The sequence below is a fragment of the Macaca mulatta genome, chromosome 2, assembly GCF_049350105.2.
Source record: "Macaca mulatta isolate MMU2019108-1 chromosome 2, T2T-MMU8v2.0, whole genome shotgun sequence".
Classification (NCBI taxonomy): domain Eukaryota; kingdom Metazoa; phylum Chordata; class Mammalia; order Primates; family Cercopithecidae; genus Macaca; species Macaca mulatta.
In genome coordinates, this window is record NC_133407.1 from 15,831,210 (window position 1) to 15,851,963 (window position 20,754).

At 44.2% G+C, this 20,754-nt stretch overlaps 1 protein-coding gene and 1 long non-coding RNA gene across 18 annotated transcripts in view; one reads left to right on the forward strand and one right to left on the reverse strand.

Annotated features, from left to right (window-relative positions):
* The window catches only part of CNOT10 (CCR4-NOT transcription complex subunit 10), a 99,130-nt gene extending 80,436 nt beyond the window's left edge, over positions 1-18,694 (reverse strand). For 8 of the 17 annotated variants that reach the window (XR_013413531.1, XM_077991359.1, XM_028843612.2 and 5 more), the window contains exon 1: positions 18,510-18,694. Coding sequence is in view for 13 of the 17 variants with exons in the window: in XM_077991358.1 (XP_077847484.1) it covers positions 18,510-18,531 (22 nt within the window). In the remaining 4 variants the exon portion in view is untranslated. Of the gene's footprint in view, positions 1-5,865; positions 6,123-6,210; positions 6,304-18,509 lie in introns of all 17 variants that reach the window. The other 9 variants (XR_013413530.1, XM_077991354.1, XM_077991353.1 and 6 more) reach the window with 3 other exon arrangements.
* A 483-nt stretch (positions 18,695-19,177) lies between these two features.
* Positions 19,178-20,376, forward strand: LOC144339006 (uncharacterized). The gene is made up of 3 exons (XR_013413532.1): positions 19,178-19,275; positions 19,393-19,643; positions 20,084-20,376. It is a non-coding gene; the product is annotated as an uncharacterized LOC144339006 (long non-coding RNA).
* Positions 20,377-20,754: the final 378 nt, after the last annotated feature.

Sequence of the window (20,754 nt, forward strand, 5' to 3'; positions counted from 1 at the left end):
GTAAATTATACCATGGCACATTAACAGTTATTAAGTCTACATAACTTGATGTGGAAAAATATCTACAACATGTTGTTAAATAAAAGAAACAGATTGCAAACTGCTTTGTACAACTGAATCCCATGTTTTATAAAAACATATACACAAATATGTACCTCTGAATAAGTATAGAATAAAGTCTACAAGGATACACAGCAAACTATTCATCAAACTGTATGTGCACTTATGATCTGGGCACTTTGTGATTACTGCCTAGACACCAGGAGCATCTCAAAGCACCAGTTGTTGGCCAGGTTTGGTGGCTCACACCTGTAGTTCCAGCACTTTGGGAGGCCAAGGTGGGTGGATCACTTGAGCCCAGGAGTTCAAGACCAGTCTGGTCAGCATGGTGAAACCCCGTCTCTACAAAAAACACAAAAATTAGCTGGGCATGGTGGCATGCGTCTGTAGTCCCAGCTACTAGGGAGGCAAAGGTGAGAGGATTGCTTGAACTCAGGAGGTGGAGGGTGCAGTGAATTGAGATTGTGCCATAGCACTCCAGCCTGGGCAGCAGAGTAAGACCTCATCTTAATAAACTAAAAATAAAAGAACCAGTTGTCAACAGAACTAACTTTGGGAAGTCCTAGCCTGGCACATGTCAGCAGTCAGTGAAGAATGCCAACTTCCTTTTTCCAAGAAGGCAATATGACATAATTAAAAGAATCAGTCACATCTTCAGTCCAGTCTTTCTTTGGCCTGTCTTTAATTGGAGATGCTAAATAAATACAGCTCCCTTCCCCCCTTTCCTTTTACCAGAACTAAAAATTCTTGTATTTTTACAAATGTATTTACATTTGTACTTTAAACATAAAAATTAACAATAAAATTCAATTTCATGTGACTTGACTATGAAACAGCTCTTTAGATCACTATGAAACCCCCAGAAGACTGCACACCCTTTTGAGAGTCACCACTTACAACAACGTAATACTGTTAACTTGTACTTAAAAAAACTCATCTAAGATCTAAGAACTTATCTGCTCTATAAAAAAAGGCATTCTAGTATTTGGGCTTATTAAAAGTGTTACTTCTGATAATTAAAGTTAGCAGGTCAATTAGTATTTTATTTCCACTTTAGCATACAATAGGGAGGAGGAAAAGCTAAGAGTTAAGTGAATTAAGTTTGCCAGTTTCAAAAGACAATGTTAAAGTTTTTTCTTTGGAAAGTCAATAACAAGGAGTTTCACTGCAAGAACATACTGTTTACCCAACGCATGTGTTTTGCAAAACTGTCAGGTGCACAAAAAAGGTAAGGACCAATTATTTTAAAATGTGTAAAAATGGGACACAGGACTTTAGAACCTCAGACAGCAAGTTAGAAATTTAGATTGAAACAGAATCCTCAATCCACCATATTGTCACCATAAAATTTTAACAAAGAATATAAATACCTTTCATGTTTCATTTATTATTAAATATTTTAGAAAACCTAACATTTTTAAAAATGTGTCTTCTCTCATAAAGAAGCATAATAGATTTAAACCAAATGCCAAAAATTCTTAGTTTGCCATCAAGTTATCTCTAAAGCTTCTTCTAAAATATGCCCCTTGGCTGGGCACAGTGGCTCACACCAATAATCCCAGCACTTTGGCAGGCCAAGGCAAGAGGATTGCTTGAGCCTAGGAGTTCGAGACCAGCCTGGGAAACAAAACGAGACCCTGTCTCTACTTTAAAAAATTGTTTTAAGGGCTGGGCGCGGTGGCTCAAGCCTGTAATCCCAGCACTTTGGGAGGCCGAGGCGGGCGGATCACAAGGTCAGGAGATCGAGACCACAGTGAAACCCCGTCTCTACTAAAAATACAAAAAATTAGCCGGGCGCGGTGGTGGGCGCCTGTAGTCCCAGCTACTCAGGAGGCTGAGGCAGGAGAATGGCGGGAACCCGGGAGGCGGAGCTTGCAGTGAGCCGAGATCGCGCCACTGCACTCCAGCCTGGGCAACAGCGTGAGACTCCGTCTCAAAAAAAAAAAAAAAAAAAAAATTGTTTTAATTAGCCAGGCATAGTGGCATGTGCCTGCAGTTCCAGCTACTTGGGGGGCTGAGGTGGGATAATTGCTGAAGCCTCAGAGGTTAAGGCTGCAGTGAGCCATGACCATGCCACTGCACTCCAGCCTGGGTGATAGAGTGAAACCCTATCTCAAGAATAGTAATAATAATAATAATAAATATGAATAAAATAAATGAGTAAAATATGCCCTAGATTAGATGACATTCTTTAATGGGACTTCTGGCCCCAACTGTAAGAGTACCTTAGAAATACAGGAGAAAGGGGAAAAAAAAACCCCCAACAATTCACCCAGGTGTTGAAAATTTTGAGCTTCTATTCTCCACTAAAAGCAGAGTAGTTCATGTGGCCACTGCTGTCAGCAACCCCAGAAAATGGAAATCTCAGGCTGGACATGATGGCTCATGCCTATAAATCTCAGCACTTTGGGAGGCCAAGGCGGGCAGATCACCTGAGGTCAGGAGTTCCAGATCAGCCTGGCCAACATGGTGAAACCCCGTTTCTACTAAAAATACAAAAATTAGCTGGGCATGGTGGCATACGCCTATAATCTCAGCTACCTGGGAGGCTGTGGCAGGAGAATCACTGGAACCTGGAAGGCAGAGGCTATAGTGAGCCGAGATCACGCCATTGCACTCCAGTCTGGGCGACAGAGTGAGACTCCATCTCAAATAAAATAAAATAATAAAAAATAAAAGAAATATAAAAGAAAAATAAAATGTAAGTCTTCTAAAATTCTCCAGAAAAGGAGAGCAGCCAATTTACAAAAAAAGTAAATATATAAGCTGGGCTGGACACAGTGGCTCACGCTTGTAATCCCAGCACTTCAGGAGGCCGAGGCAGGTGGATCTTGAGCTCAGGGCAACATGGCAAAACCCCATCTCTACCAAAAACACAAAACTTAGCCAGGTGTGGTGGCACATGCCCATAGTCCAGGTGGGAGGATCACTTGAGCCCAGGAGGTGGAGGTTGCAGTGAGCTGAGATTGTGCCACTGCACTCCTTGGGTGACAGTGAGACTCCATCTCAAAATAAATAAATAATAAATAAATAAATAGATAAGCTGGACTCTAAGGCTGACAAGAGTCTCTGAAATTCCCATTTCTACACACGTTTGAGAACTGAGCTCAATAAATAACCTTTTACGTGTTGACAAACCATTATTTTACCTACATTCTTTAGCTTCAGGATAAAAATTTTCTGTTTTTAAAAAAACACACTTCACTACTCAGGAGGCTTAGGAGGGAGGATTGCTTGAGCCTAGTATGTGACTACCAGCCTAAGCAATCAGCGAGACCCCATTTCTTCTTTTTTTTTTTCTGAGACGGAGTCTCGCTCTATTGCCCAGGCTGGAGTGCAGTGGCACAATCCCAGCTCACCGCAACCTCTGCTTTCTGGGTTCAAGTGATTCTCCTGCCTCAGCCTTGTGAGTAGCTGGGATTACAGGCGCCCATCACTACGCTTGGCTAATTTTTGTATTTTTAGTAGAGGCGGGGTTTCACCATGTTGGCCAGGTTGGTCTTGAACTCCTGATCTCAAGTGATCTGTCCGCCTCAGCCTCCCAAAGTGCTGGGATTACCAGCATGAGCCACCGTGCCTGGCCAAGACCCCATTTCAAAAAAAAAAAAAAAAAAATATATATATATATATATATATATTTCAACAGGATTATTTTTATTTTTCCTGTTATATATTTTTACATTTCTCAAGTTTTCTGCCAGAGATGGGTATTCATTTTTGTAATCAGTTTTTGAAATGTTTTAAAAACATCTATTATTTATAACTGCTGACTTCTTACCAGACAGAGTCTGCACATAATCCCACAGCATTTCTTTATTTGTCCAAAAGTAGTCTCCATTGCCAATTGAAAGAGTATACGACCGTTCACCCATAAGCTTGCCTTTCCTTCTACTCTGGCCTAATGAACATGGCTGACCTTCTATGCGTACAGAGGTCTTTGACCCACAAACCTTGACAGTCTTTACACCAATAGACTTCATTTCTAATCAAACAAATGCCTTTAGGTTTGAACTAAGCAGAAAAGAAATGCACCACATTTTCAAAACTGAAAATCATCAGTTAACTGAAGGCACAGACACATTCCAATACAGAATGTTAATCATTCAAATCTGATTGGAGGAGACTACAAGCTACACTCATCAAAATACAGCTCCACTGATATATCAAGAAAAGAAAACTTTTCTAAAGAAAAAAGGGATGTTAAATGACCTAAGGAGATCAACGATCACAGTCACAAAATACCAATGATGTCCTTGTGAAGGAAAGTTTTAAATCTTAAGGAGGAGGCCACTTTGAAGAAAAACAATTCAGGCCCACTAATGTCACTATACAGCTCAGCTAGGTTAACATACCTCACGTATGGTTTCTATCATCTGAACAAGTATACTTGACTTACCAAAATCTCAAACGGTTTATTCACTAAACCATATTCCCCCCACTTTAAGCTGGACAAGAGGAGCTGGAGAAATAGGAAAGCACACACTTTGCAGTCAAAGAATAAGCCATTCATAACAAGCAATGCTACAGAATTGAGCATCCTGCTCATAAATGAAGAAATAAACGAACAGAAATTCAAATCAACAATATTAGCATGGCTGGCACAGTGGCTCAGGCCTGTAATCCTAGCACTTTGGGAGGCCAGGGCAGGAGGATCACCTGAGGTCAAGGAGTTTGAGAGCAGCCTGGCCACCATGGTGAAATCCCATCTCTACTAAAAATACAAAAATTAGGCTGGGCACGGTGGCTCACACCTGTAATCTCAGCACTTTGGGAGGCCAAGGCCGGTGGATCACAAAGTCGGGAGTTTGAGAGCAGCCTGACCAACATGGTGAAATCCACATCTCTACTAAAAATACAAAAATTAGCCGGGTGTGGTGGTGCGCGCCTATAATCCCAGCTACTCAGGAGGCTGAGGCGGGACAATCACTTGAACCCAGGAGGTGGAGATTGCAGTGAGCCGAGATCATGCCACTGCACTCTAACCTGGGCAACACAGCAAGACTCTGTCTCAAAAAAACCAAAACCAAACAAACAAACAAACAAACAAAACCAAAAACCAAAAAACAAAACTGAAAAAACAGTATCAGCATGCTTTAAGGAAGCTAGGCAAAGCAGAATATTGCCACTGCTGATGAGTATTCTGTTTTCACATCTAAGAGGAGGAGTTTTTAATGCATAGAAAAGACTGATATTTACTCGTTTTAAAATATGAATACTTAATTTACTAAAGTTACAAATCCAAAATGCCTAGATTTTACTCAAACTTTTACACTGAACTTAGACAACTTATTCTACTTGGAGGTCTAATTTTAAAGGCCTCTGATGAATGTTTAAACTCATTTCAAAGTTCACCTACAACATAACGTTTTCAAACATAAAATTTAACTACTTAAACAATTTTATCAAGACTACACTTTCAGGTATCATTTCTACAGTTCATTACTAGAGAAGTTTCTCCAAAACTGTAGAGTACCACACCTTTTTTTTAATTAAAAAAAAAATGTTATCGAGTGAGAACTATTGCAAACCCCTCCCACAAAACCCAAACAATATATTCAATTTTAAGTATAATTGTTAGACTTAAGAAGACAACATTTTTGTATTTTAACATGTCAAGAAAAAAAAATTTCCTGAGAATAACTTATAAATCTAATGACTCTTAGGTACTCTCTAATGTCCACAAAATAAAATAACCACAGTAAGGTTTCAATTTAAATTCACAAGCATAAATCAATATTCAGTCAATTATACATTTTAAATTGAAATCATAAGACTAATATAAGTGCTGGGCATGGTGGCTCATACCTGTAATCCCAGCACTTTGGGAGGTCAAGGTGGGAGGATGGCTTGAGCTCAAGAGTTCAAGACTAGCGTGGGCAACATGATGAAACCCCATCTCTACAAAAAATACAAAAATTAGCCAGGTGTGGTGGTGCGTGCCTGTAGTCCCAGCTACTTGGGAGGCTGAGGTGGGAGGATTGCTTGAGCCTGGGAAGTCAAGGCTGCAGTGAGTAGTGTTCATGCCACTACACTCCAGCCTGGGTGACAGAGTGAGACTCGGTCTAGAAAAAAAAAAAAAAAAAAGACCAATATATTACTGTAAATTCTAACATTAAAAACACTTAAGAAGTTGAGCACAGTGGCTCACACCTGTAATCCCAGCACTTTGGGTGGTTGAGGCAGGAGGCTTGCTTGAGTCCAGAAGTTTGAGACCAGCCCGGGACACATGGCAAAACTCTGTCTCTACAAAAAAATAGAAAAACTGGCTGGGTGTGTTGGCATGCACTTGTAGTCCCAGCTACTTGGGAGGTTGGGGTGGGAGGATCACTTGAGCCCGGGAGGTCAAGACTGCAGTGAGCCAAGATCATGCCCCTGTACTCCAGCATGGGCAACAGAGTGAGACCCTGCCTCAAAAAATTAATTAAATTTAAAAAAGAAAAAAAAAAAGCACTTTAAATATCAAACATTGGTCACTACCACATCAACTCCTTGTTCTGAAAACTGGTAATTGAAAAGAATGAATTAAGCTTTTAGCATTTAACATGTCTTTCTGGGAAGAATAATAGTCAATATGGGAAAGCTATTCCTTTTTGTTGTTGTTTTTGAGACAGGGTCTTGCTTTGTAGCCCAGGCTAGAGTACAGTGGTGTGATCACAGCTTACTGCAGTCCTGACTTCCTTGGCTCCAGTGACCTTCCTACCTCAGCCTCCCAAGTAGCTGGGATTACAGGCATGCAGCAGCACACCGACTAAGTTTTTTCAATCTTTTTGTAGAGACGGGCTCTCCTTATGTTGCCCAGGCTGCTCTTGAACTCCTGGGCTCAAGCAACCTGCCCACCTTGGCCTCCCAAAGTACCGGGATTACAGGAATAAGTCACTGTACCCAGCCCAGGAGAGCTACTCTTTAAAGAACATTCACTAACAAATGTAGAAACTACAATAGAACTAGGTAAAAATCATTTTTAACCCTCAATAATACAACTGATTGAGGAAAGAAACAACAACAGTGGATATTTACGAAATGCCAGTTACTCCATAAATTAACTCTAACTGAAAATGGAAAAAGATGTTCCTGTCAGCACCTCAAATTGATCAAATTTAGCAACACTAATACTGGATAACCTGACATCATGTACTTTGTACAGAAAATAAAGTATATACCATCAACCACAAAGTATCTCAAAAATATGTTGAACCTAAATCTAATCAAGCCTGTAGAAATAAATCAGAGTTTAAGAAAATACAAGAGATAAAGCTGGGGCAGTGGCTCACACCTGTAATTCCAGCACTTTGGGAGACCAAGCTGGCAGGATTCCTTCAGGCCAAGAGTTTGAGACCAGCCTGGGCAATATATTGGGACTCTGTGCCTACAAATAAATTTTAAACATATAGTCATAGCTGGGACTATAGGCACATGTCACCACACCCAGCTAACTTTCTGTATTTTTTGTAGAGACAGGGTTCACCATGATGCCCAGGCTGGTCTTGAACTCCTAGGTTCAAGCAATCCACCCACCTCGGCCTCCCAAAGTGCTAGGATTTATAGGTATGAACCACCATACCTGGCAGGAAATTGGCTTTTTTTTTTTTTTTTGGTGACAAGGTCTCAGTCACTCAGATTGGAGTGCAGTGGTGTAATCTTGGCTCACTGCAACCTCTGTCTCCCAGGCTCCAGTGATCCTCACACTTCATCCTCCCTTATAGATAGGATGACAGGCATGCGCCACCACTAATTTTTTGCATTTTTGGTAGAGATGAGGTTTCACCATGTTGCCTACACTGGTCTCTAACTCCTCAACTCAACTGATCCTCCCGCCTCAGACTCCCAAAGTGCTGGGATTACAGGTGTGAGGCACCGTGCCCGGCTGGCAGGAAATTTTTAACATATTAAAACATGAATTGCCTAAAACATGACAACGGTATTGTGATTATGTAGGTGAATGTCCCTATTTTAAAGAAATGCACGTTGAAATATTCAGAAAAGAAGTGCTATGATGTTTATAACCTATTTTGAAATGATTCAACATGAAAAGTCATAGCTAGAGTCGGGTGTGTTGGCTCACATTGGCACTTTGGGAGGCCGAGGCTGGCAGATCACTTAAGGTCAGGAGTTCAAGACCAGCCTGGCCAACATGGTCAAACCACATCTCTACTAAGAATACAAAAAGTAGCTGGGCGCAGCCAGGCACGGTGGCTCACGCCTGTAATTCCAGGACTTTGGGAGGCCAAGGCGGGTGGATCACAAGGTCAGGAAATCGAGACCATCCTAGCTAACATGGTGACACCCCATCTCTACTAAAAATACAAAAAATTAGCCAGGCGTGGTAGCACACGCCTGTAGTCCCAGCTACACAGGAGGCTGAAGCAGGAAAATCACTTGAACCCGGCAGGCGGCGGCTGCAGTGAGCCGAGATCGCACCACTGCACTCCAGCCTGGGCAACAGAGCGAGACTCTATCTCAAAACAAAACAAACAAAACAGCTCGGTGTGGTAGCGTGTGCCTGTAATCCCAGCAACTTGGGAGGCTGAGGCAGGAGAATCACTTGAACTCGGGAGGTGGAGGTTGCAGTGAGGCAAGATTGCACCACTGCCCTCCAGTCTGGGCAACAGAGTGAGATTCCATCTCAAAAAAAAAAAAAAAAAATACAGAGTCATAGCTAGTGATATAGGAAGCAAATATGGTAAAATATAACAATTGCTGAACTAGGGGGTAGATATATAGACATTCACTTTATTTTTTAAATTTTTTAGGTGTCTGCAATCATTCACAATAAAAAGTTGAAAAAATGCCAAATAATGCCGGGTGCGATGGCTCATGCCTATAATCCTAGCACTTTGGAAGGCCAAGGCAGGAGGATCATGAGGTCAGGAGTTCGAGACCAGCCTGGCCAACATGGTGAAACCCCATCTCTACTAAAAATACAAAAAAAACTAGCCGAGCATGGTGGCATGCGCCTGTAGTCCCAGATACTTGGGAGGCTGGGGCAGAAGAATCACTTGAATCCAGGAAGCAGAGGTTGCAGTGAGCTGAGATCCCTCCACTGTACTCCAGTCTGGGCAATAGAGGGAGACTCCATCTTTTTTTTTTTTTTTTTTTGAGACGGAGTCTTGCTCTGTTGCCCAGGCTGGAGTGCAGTGGCCAGATCTCAGCTCATTGCAAGCTCCGCCTCCCGGGTTGACGCCATTCTCCTGCCTCAGCCTCCCAAGTAGCTGGGACTATAGGCGCCCGCCACCTCGCCCGACAATTTTTTTTTATTTTTTAGTAGAGACGGGGTTTCACCGTGTTAGCCAGGATGGTCGCCTCGATCTCCTGACCTCGTGATCCGCCCGTCTCGGCCTCCCAAAGTGCTGGGATTACAGGCTTGAGCCACCGCGCCCGGCCGAGACTCCATCTTAAAAACAAACAAAACACAGGCTGGGCACGGTAGCTCACACCTATAATCCTAGCACTTTGGAGGCCGAGGTGGGCTGATCACGAGGTCAAGAGTTCGAGACCAGCCTGACCAACATAGTGAAACCCCATCTCTACTAAAAATACAAAAATTAGCTGGGCGTAGCGCACGCCTGTAATCCCAGTTACCTGGGAGGCTGGGGCAGGAGAATTGCTTGAACCGAGAGGCGGAGGTTGCAGTGAGCCGAGATTGCACCACTGCATCCCAGCCTAGGTGACAGGGTGAGACTCTGTCTCAAAAACAAACAAACAAACAAACAAACCAAATAATGCAGATTCCTCACTGGACCTTGAAGAAAGCAAATGGCAGGACAGTGTTGCTGTAGTATACTCAACTCATCTCTGTAAATTATATATAGATGACTTAAAATATATATTTTAAGTCAATATGAACTTTTGTAGGAACAGAAAAAGTGTGGAAGAATGGCAAACTTGGTACCAGTTAGTGGAAAGAGAGACTAGGTAGGTAGGTATAGAAAACTTATACATTTGGTTTTTTTTTTTCGTTTTTTTTTTTTTGAGATGGAGTCTCACTCTGTCCCCCAGGCTGGAGTGCAATCTCGGCTCACTGCAAGCTCCACCTCCCAGGTTCACGCCATTCTCCTGCCTCAACCTCCCAAGTAGCTGGGACTACAGGCGCCCACCACCACACCTGGCTAATTTTTTTTTTGTATTTTTAATACAGACAGGGTTTCACCGTGTTAGCCAGAATGGTCTCAATCTCCTGACCTTGTGATCCACCCACCTCAGCCTCCCAAAGTGCTGGGATTACATTTGGTTTTATAGTCTTTTTGAGCTGGAGTCTTGCTCTGTCACCCAGGCTAGAGTGCGGTGGCACCATCTCGGCTCACGGCAAACTCTGCCTTCCGGGTTAAAGTGATGCTCCTGACTCAGCTTCCAGAGTAGCTGGGACTACAGGTGCCCATCACCACACCGAGCTAATTTTTGTATTTTTAGTAGAGACAGGGTTTAACCACGTTGGCCAGGCTAGTCTTGAACTCCTGACCTCAGGTGATCCACCTGCCTCGGCCTCCCAAAGTGTTGGGATTACAGGCATGAGCCACAGTGCCCGGCCTAAATAAAAATAGTCTTGACTTAAAATAGTCTCATTTGTTCGTTCTTCCTACAGTTTTTCTGGTTGTCCTGGCTTAAAACTTTTCTTTTTTTTTCTTTTTTCTTTTTTTTTTTTTTTTTTGAGATAGAGTCTCACTCTGTTGCCCAGGCTGGAGTACGGTGGCACGATCTCGGCTCACTGAAAATTCCACCTCCCGGGTTCATGCAATTCTCCTGCCTCAGCCTCCTGAGTAGCTGGGACTACTGGTGCATGCCACCACATCTGGCTATTTTTTTTTTTTTTTTTTTTTTGAGGCGGAGTCTCGCTTTGTCGCCCAGGCTGGAGTGCAATGGCACGATCTCGGATCACCGCAAGCTCCGCCTCCTGGGTTCACGCCATTCTCCTGCCTCAGCCTCCCGAGTAGCTGGGACTACAGATGCCCGCCACCATGCCTGGCTTTTTTGTATTTTTAGTAGAGACGGGGTTTCACTATGTTAGCCAGGATGGTCTCGATCTCCTGACCTCGTGATCTGCCTGCCTCGGCCTCCCAAAGTGGTGGGCCTAAGTGAGCCACTATGCCTGGCCTAAGTTTTTATATTTTTGGTAGAGACGGGGTTTCGCCATGTTGGCCAGGCTGGTCTAACTCCTGATCTCAGGTGACCCACCCCCACTTCAGCCTCCCAAAGTGCTGAGATTACAGGTGTGAGCCACCATGCCCGGCCAACATCATAAAGTACTCTTGTCTTGATTTCTTATTACTCATCTGGTTCTGTTTTTCCCTTCTTCATAATGCTATCAATCTTTTCTTACTGAGACTACCATCACCATCTTCCTAGTGCAAATTCTCAGAAAACTTCAAATTTGGGATTTTGTGTCCTAACTCCAGCTACCTTCTCCTTTCAAATAACCCTAAAAAGTACCAAAAAAAAAAAAAAAATCCTAAAACACTGTTGGTATTTATTTCCTTGGTCAAGAATGACACTGGCTTCATATTACTTTTCCATGCTATATAGACACACAAACCTTGTGAACCTTCCACTGCCCCTTTGTTTTTGCTTGTTGCACCTACCTACAACCTAAGACACCCCTCACTGTAGGATTTGGTTGAAATACAATTCAGTGGCTCAAGCCTGTAATCCCAGCACTTTGGGAGGCCGAGACGGGCGGATCACGAGGTCAGGAGATCGAGACCATCCTGGCTAACACAGTGAAACCCCGTCTCTACTAAAAATACAAAAAACTAGCCGGGCATGGTGGCAGGTGCCTGTAGTCCCAGCTACTCGGGAGGCTGAGGCCGGAGAATGGCGTAAACCCGGGAGGCGGAGCTTGCAGTGAGCTGAGATCCGGCCACTGCACTCCAGCCTGGGCGGCAGAGCGAGACTCCGTCTCAAAAAAAAAAAAAAAAAAAAGAAATACAATTCAGGATGTGGGATCAGCTGGGTGATCCATCACTGAGAAAGCATGCAACCCAGAAGCACAGGTAAATTAGTTCCCCATGGGGTGAGTCCTAACCAGCTGGCAACCGAAAATAGGAGGAACAGACAGATAAATCATCCCTCCTTTCTCTCTTAAGTTTCTCCTCAAAATCCCTCCAGAAGACTCTCACATGCAAGTGACCTGCTATCTCTTCACAGCTCAAAGTGAAGCAGTAGCCAAGGATGTAACCTACTGTGTCTTCCTTTGCCTTACTTCCTTCTCTCCCTTACTTTCACTACCCCAGGTTTGTATCTTTCAAATAAAAAGGTAGCACCTTAATTGAGTTTTGCTTCCCAGAGGATGTGGGCTAAAACATACAACTTACCTCAGGTGAACCTTACAAGCTAAAAACCCTGTGAAGCAAATACAACAGAAAGCTATTAGGATCCCCATTTTATGAATGTGGAAACTGAGGCTCAACTAATACGTTTTCCCAAGGCGCACGGCTTTCTAATTAGTCACCAAAATCTGCCAATTTTAATCTTTAAACATTTCTCCTGGCCGGGCGCGGTGGCTCATGCCTGTAATCCCAGCACTTTGGGAGGCCAAAGTGAGCGCGCATCACCTGAGGTCGGGAGTTCGAGACCAGCCTGACCAACATGGAGAAACCCTGTCTCTACTAAAAGTACAAAATTAGCCAGGCATGGTGGCACATGCCTGTAATCCCAGCTACTAGGCAGGCTGAGGCAGGATAATCGCTTGAACCTAGGAGGCAGAGGTTGCGGTGAGCCAAGATCGCGCCATTGCACTCCAGCCTGGGTGACAGAGAGACTCTGTTTCAAAAAAAAAAAAAAAAAATTTCTCCCATTTGCCTCCCCTCCCCATCCTACCACTACCCTAAACTAATAATAGTCAGCATTTAGAAAACACCAGGATCTGCTGGGAGGATCGCTTGAGGCCAGGAGTTCAAGACCAGTCTAGGCAAAATAGCAATACCCCGTATCTACAAAACATTTAAAAATTATCTGGGTACAGGCCGGGCACAGTGGCTCACGCCTGTAATCCCAGCACTGTGGGAAGCCAAGGTGGGCAGATCATGAGGTCAGGAGATCGAGACCATCCTGGCTAACGTGGTGGAACTCCATCTCTACAAAAAATACAAAAAAATTAGCTGGGCGTAGTGGTGGGCGCCTGTAGTCTCAGCTACTTGGGAGGCTGAGGCAGGAGAATGGCATGAACCTGGGAGACAGAGCTTGCAGTGAGCCGAGATCTCGCCACTGCACTCCAGCCTGGGCGACAGAGCGAGACTCCGTCTCAAAAAAAAAAAAAAAAAAAATTATCTGGGTATGGTAGTACACACCTGTAGTCCTAACTACTCAAGAGTCTAAGGCAAGAGGATCACTTGAGCCCAGGAGTTCGTGGCTGCAGTGAGCTATGATGGTGCCACTGCACTCCAACGTGGGTGACAGAGTGAGACCCTGTCTCAAAACAAAACAAAAAAACAAAAAAACAAAAAAACTAAGGGTCTGAGATTGTATCGTTTAACCTGTTACTACACCTGTGAGGTAGACACTTTCATCATTCTCATTCTACATGCAGGAAAGCTAAAGTTTAAAAAAAAAGGCTTCTTGAAATTTGCCCAATGTCACACAAATACCAAGTAGTACAGCTAGGATGAATCTAAACTATCTGATTTCAAACCCCTTACTCTTAATTCTATCATTCCTCACCTGGCTCAGTTAAATATAAATCAGATCACACCATCATGCCCTTGTTGAAAACTTCCACTGGCAATTCAAACTCCCTCCATAGCCTATAATGCCCAACATACACCAACTCCTGACACAACTGTGACTTCATCTCTTGCCATGCTGCCTTTGCTCACTATGCTATAAATTATGTGTATTGGCTTTTTTGTTTTGTTCTCTGTTTGAGATAGGGTCTCACTGTCACCAAGGCTAGAGTACAGAGGCCCAATTATAGCTCACTGCAACCTTGAACTCCTGGGCTCAAGCCACCCTCCCACCTCAGACTCTGGAGTAGCAAGGACTTCAGGGTCACGCCACCATGCCTAGCTATTTTTTATTTAATTTTTATTTTTTATGGAGACGAGTCTGGTTATGTAGCCCAGGCTGGTCTTGAACTCCTGGCCTCAAGCGATTCTCCCACCTCAGCCTCCCACAGGTGTGAGCACCTCTGCCCAGCCTGAAACTATGTGTTGTCTCTTATTTGTCAGATATTGTTCTAGGGACTAGAGCTAGAACACAACTAACACAGACAAAAGTCTGTATCCTCGGGGAGCTTGTATTCAAGAGGTCAGCCTGATGTTCTTTAAACATTTTCCAAGCGAGGGTTCTGTACATTTGTACATGCATTGTTCCTCTTACCTGGATCATTCTTCCCAACACAGATGGCTCTTTATCCTTAGCGTCTCTGTTTAAACGTCAACTCTAAGAAAGCCCTTCTCTAACTAACCTATCTGAAAAATAGGGCTTCTGCTTTCAGTCATCCTCTATTCTCTCTCTCTCTCGTTTTTTTTAGATGGTGTTTTGCTCTTGTTGCCCAGGCTGGAGTGCAATGGCACGATCTTGGCTCACTGCAACCTCTGCCTCCTGGGTTCAAGTGATTCTCCTGCCTCAGCCTCCCGAGTAGCTGGGAATACAGCTACTTTTGTATTTTAAGTTAAGACAGGGTTTCACCATGTTGGCCAGCCTGCTTGAACTCCTGACCTCAGGTGATCTGCCCACCTCAGCCTCCCAAAGTCCTAGGATTACAGGCGGAGCCACTGCGCCCAACTCTCTTACTGATTTTTATTGTATTTATTTATTTATTTTTGAGATGGAGTCTGACTGTCGCCCAGGCTGGACTGCAGTGGTGCAATCTTGGCTCACTGCAAGCTTCGCGTCCCGGGTTCACAGGCTCCTGCCTTAGCCTCCTGAGTAGCTGGCACTACAGGTGCCTGCCACCACGCCCAGCTAATTTTTTTGTATTTTTAGTAGAGAAGGGGTTTCACTGTGTTAGCCAGGATGGTCTCGATCTCCTGACCTTGTGATCCGCCTACCTCGGCCTCCTAAAGTGCTGGGATTACAGGCGTGAGCCACCATGCCCGGCCTTTTATTTTATTTTTTGAGAGAGGGTCTCACTCTGTTGCCCACAGTGGCCTGATCATAGCTCACTGCAGCCTTTAACTCCTAGGTACAAGCAATCCTCCCACCTCAGCCTCCCTAGGAGCTGAGACTATGGGCACATACCACAATGTTTGGCTTTTTATTTTTTAGAGTCAGGGTTTCACTTATGCTGCCCAGGATTGTCTCAAACTCCTGGCCTCAGGCAACCCTCCCACTTCAGCCTCCCAAAGTGCTAGGATTACAGGCGTAAGCAACTGCAGACAGCCTCTCTTCCTCATTTTTTTCTTCTGAGTATTTTTTTTTTTTTTTTTTTTTTTGAGATAGAGACTCACTCTGTCACCCAGCCTGGAGTGCAGTGGCGCGATCTCGGCTCACTGCAACCTATGCCTCCCGGGTTCAAGCAATTCTCCTGCCTCAGCCTCCTGACTAGCTGAGATTACAGATGTGGGCCAGCATGCCCAGCTAATTTTTGTATTTTTAGTAGAGATGGGGTTTCACCATGTTGGTCAGGCTGGTTTGGAACTCCTGACCTCAGGTGATCCACCCTCCTCAGCTTCCCAAAGTGCTGGGATTACAGGCGTGAACCACCACACTCAGCCTTCCTCAGAGTATCTATCACAACTTGAAATCATCTTATTTTTCATTTTGTTTACATGCTTATCTGTCCTTCATACTACATAAGCTCCAGAACAGAGACTTTGTTTTGTTCCTGCCCAGTTCCTAAAGTAGTACCTGGCAAAACAGGCCATTGGTGAATATTTACTGAATAAATTAATATCACAACATTAGCTCGTCTTAGGTGGTCTCTGGGCTTCCCATCTTGCTTCATTTAAATCCACCATCTACAACTCTCAGCGTGATCAGATCACTCATCTTAGGTCCTTTCATGACCCTTTTTTCTTACCTGATGAAGAACACACACACAAGACCCTCCATGACAAAGATACTGACCTCATGAGCTGAGAGAGGAAGCAGCGTGTAAGACAGACTTTGAATGAATGGTGTTCAACAGACTGAGAAGAGAAAGGACATTACGGCTGAGAAGCTCAAAAAGCACAATGCTTTGCAACAGTAATTTATGATGTGAAGAGCTGGGTAGGTTGATATAGAAAAACCAGCTGGAAATAGATTTTGAAGATGCTCACAAACCACATTAAAGAGTGAGGACGGTCCGACGTGGTGGCTCACGCCTGTAATCCCAGTACTTTGGGAGGGCGAGGCGGGAGGATCACAAGGTCAGGAAATCGAGACCATCCTGGCTACCACGTGAAATCCCATCTCCACTAAAAAATACAAAAAAATTAGCCAGGCGTGGTGGTGGGTGCCTGTAGTCCCACTACTGGGGTGGCTGAGGCAGGAGACCATGTGAACCTGGGAACCCAGGAGGCAGAGCTCGCAGGGAGCCAAGATCCTGCCACTGCACTCCAGCCTGAGCAACAGAGGGAGACTCTCAAAAAAAAAAAAAAAAGGACTTAAAAGGAGAAAGAAAATATAATAAAAATTAAATAAAAAGAATGACTTGATGCCCAAAGCATGTACAGTCTTAAAAACTTCATAGGAAGGGGAATGATAGGATTCAATGAATGCCTTAGGGGATAAAAAAAAAAAAGGGGGGGGCAGGGTGACAGTGAGGAAAATGGATGGGATAGGAAGAGACAAGAGACAAACACCAGTGAGACTACTTAGTGCGACATAGATCATACTAAAAGACAAAGGCCAGAAACACAGCAGTTGAGATGGACATGAGCAGAAATTCAAAGGAGCCACACTAAACATTCATCTATTTTATACAAATTTAACCTTATATCTAAGCAGGAAGTTTCCTTCAACATGGCCTCTGAACTTAAACCAACGAATAAAACAGTCTCCTAATCCCTGTGGACCTTATTCTTCAACTACACACATTACACAGCTCTTACTAAACAGGAGTGCAGCTAGGATATGTCCGTCTCCTCCAACAGACTGAACAGCAGGTCTTCAAAGGCAGGGAGTGTGTCACATCTATTATTCAACACTCAATCGTTGCGAATGAATAAATGAACGAGTAGAAGACTTTATGACTGAGGATTTGAAAACTGGATAGGCTTTAGGTCTAACAAGGTGATTTCGGGCAAGCGCAATGGTATGAGCAAGTAGGAATGGTAAATGTGGGGAACACAGACACCATTCTAAAATCAGGAGGATGTTGGTCCCCTTGTCCAGACTTGGACAGGCCATGCCTCTTTCCTGTCTAATAGTCTCTCCCTCATCCACCTTTCCCCATTCCGTATCCGCTCATTCCCTCACTTCTTTGAGGTATCTGCTCAAATATCTCACCAGAGGCCTTCCCTGATCAACCTATCCAAAATTTCACAGCACATTCCTTATACCCTCTCTAGGTCTTTGTTCTGTTGTTTTTCTTCTTAGAAGATTATTGAAGAGATCCTCTAACGATTTTTATTCCTCTGTACCTAAAATATAATTGGCTTAAATTTCCAAGTGAAGTTCACTTGTCAGTTACTGCGATCAGAACCTACTAAAATCCACAGGATACTGAGATTTTATACTAAATTCACTGTAAAAATTTTAAGTTCCATCACTTTTAAATTCTGTCACTTAAGTTCTTTCCAATAAAACCTGGATGCCACAAAGAATATTAATTTATTGCGGGAAACATTCCGGACACGGTCAGGAAATAATTTTATATTCCTTAATGGGGAAGATTCTAGGAATGGGAGCAATAATCCATAAAGAAAACCATCGAGATTAAGTAATTTCGAGGAACTACGGCAATTAGGTACCAAACCCAAGATTTTACAAGCATAGACTGTAGAGAGGCAATATGCCTATTTAAATAAGTGGTTTACTTTGGGAAGCCGAGGCGGAAGGATCGCTTGGGCCCAGAAGTTCGAGATCAGCTTGGGCAACAGAGCGAGACCCCCACCCGTCTCTATTAAGGAAAAAAAAAAAAGTGGTTTTTACAAAGTTAATTCCATAGAAGTCAATGACCAGACGAAGCCACGTGTGGCCAGAACAGCCCAGGTGAATCCCAGCCTGAACCACGGGATATAGGCAAATGTGTGCTCCAGGGTGACTTTCTCTTGTCTGCTTTTCCCACGAAGAAGCGGAAAATTCTGCGAAGCGGCAAAATACACTTAAGCTTTTTGGGCCGGAGTTATTCTGGAGAGCAGGGCAAAGGCGGCCAGCAGCGACTTCACACTGCACTTGAGTAAAACAACTACTGGACCCGGGGCCCGAAGACTCATGTTAGCGACAGCCGAGATAGAGGATGGGGTAAAGAAATGCACGCCCAAATTCAAGTCGCCCTGGAGTCCCCATCCGGGGCCCCGCGCCTCCGAGTTCAGGGTCCGCCCGGCCCCGCACGTCCCGCCGTCTCGTCGCTCGGGACATTGGCGTCCTACCTGCAGGCTTGTCTGCAGCCATCTTCCCGCTTCGGCTTGGGTTCTTCCCTGCAGGTGGCGTGGCCCTGACTCCCGCCGCCGGGCTGGCCGCTGTCCTGGACCTATGAGGACAACTCTGTGCCTACCCCGGCTCTGGGCCCTCAGGTTCCGGCTTGGGGAGTGGGCAGACGGCTGGCTGAGGAAGTGACGAGCGCTAGTTCGCGTCGTCTAGCAACAGCAACAGCTTCCCCACCCAGAGAGCGCCACAGCCTCCCGCCATCCACAGCTTCCGCCCCACGGCGTCCCGGTACCCACTACTTCCGGGGGCGGCAGCCTGCCGCGCCTGGAGCGCCGGCGTGGGAACTGCTGCTGGCCCCGCCCCACGCCGACGTCCCCTCCGCGCCCCGCCCCCGGCCGGACGTACTCTGGCTGGAACCTCTGCATGTTCGCAGGGCGGATGCGATGGGACGTAAGCATCTCTGTCCTTTGGTTATTCTGATTAAAATACCAAAGTGTCAGAGCTTTTGTCCCTCAATGTCACATAAGATTACAGTAATCATATCTGACATTTATGTGCTAAGCACTGAGCCCTGCACTTGGTTTGTACTATCTCATGATTTCTTGCAACCCCGTGAGAGAGGCGCTGTTGAGGATCCCCGTTTAAAAACAAACGCTTTTTATTTTAGAATAGTTGTAGTTGTGCAGAAAAGTTGCAAAGATGACACCTAGAGTTCCTGTCTCCTCACCTAGTTTCTCCTAGTATGAACATCTTAATTATTTTACTATGGTACGTTGATCACATCCAATAAACCAGTTTGATTGGTGCATTATTACTCACTAAACTACACATTTTATTCACATTTACCAGCTTTCTTTCAATGTCCTTTCTTTGTTATTGTTCCAGGATCCTGTCCAGGACACCACATTGCATTTATTCATGATGTCTTCTTATGCTCTTTTTGGCTGTGGCAGTTTCTCAGATTCTCCTTGTTTTTGATGACCTTGACAGTTTTGAAGAGTTACTTCTCGGATATTTGGTGGAATGTGCCTCAATTTGGGTTTGGCCAATGTTTTTCACATGGTTAGACTGGGGTTTTGGGTGTTTAGGAGGAAGACCACAAGGTTACTGGCTATTCTCATCACATAGAATCAAAGGTACCTGCTCTCAAAATGACATCACTGATCATGTTAACCTTGATTACCTTTCTAAGGTAGTGCTTGCCAGTTTTCTCCGCTATGAAGTTACTCCTCCTACCCTTCCACACTACTTTGGAACCAAGTCAATAAATGCAACCCACATTCAAGGTGGGAAGGTGGGGTATTTAAGCTCAACCTCCTGCAGTGGGGAGTATGTACATAAATTATCTTCCCCCAGGGAAATTTGCCTCTTCTCCCTCATTTAGCTATTTGTATCAGTATGGACTCATGGATGTTTATCTTATACTGGTTACATTCCAATACTACATTATTTTGTTGCTAAAACTGTCCCAGCTTTGTTAATTGGGAGATTTTTCAGGTTTATACCTGTTTTTTTCTTTTTTTAAAAAAACTTTTGTTTTAAACTTTCTTCTAAAAAAGTATTTGTTTTTGGCCAGGCGCGGCGGCTCATGCCTGCAATCCCAGCACTCTGGGAGACCAAGACCAGTGGATCACTTGAGGTCAGGAGTTCGTGACCAGCCTGCCCAACATGGTGAAACCCGGTCTCTACTAAAAATACAAAAATTAGCCGGGCGTGGTGGTGTGCATCTGTAATCCCAGCTACTTGGAAGGCTGAAGCAGGAGAATCGCTTGAACCCAGGAGGCGGCGATTGCAGTGGGCCAAGATCGCCCCACTGCACTCCAGCCTGGGCAATAGAGTGAGACTCTGTCTCAAAAAAAAAAAAAAAAGGTATTTGTTTTTTCTTAAACTTTTAAATTCAGGCTAACATACACAAAGAAAAGTGCATGAATCATAAGTACAGCTTATTGACTTTTCATCAACTTAACGAATACATGTAACTAGCACCCAGAGAAAGGACAGAGCTTTACCTGTACCTGGGAGTTCCCCTCATGCCTCTTCCCATCTCTCCACAAAGATAATCATTATGCTGACATTTAACACTATGGATTAGTTTCACCTGCTTTTACACTTAATGAATACACATTATACAATATATGTTTTAGGATCTAGCTTCTTTTGCTTGATAGTATGAGATTCATTCACATTGTTGAGTGAGGTTGTATTTGTTTCTCATTGTTACATATATTATTATGTTACATTATGTGA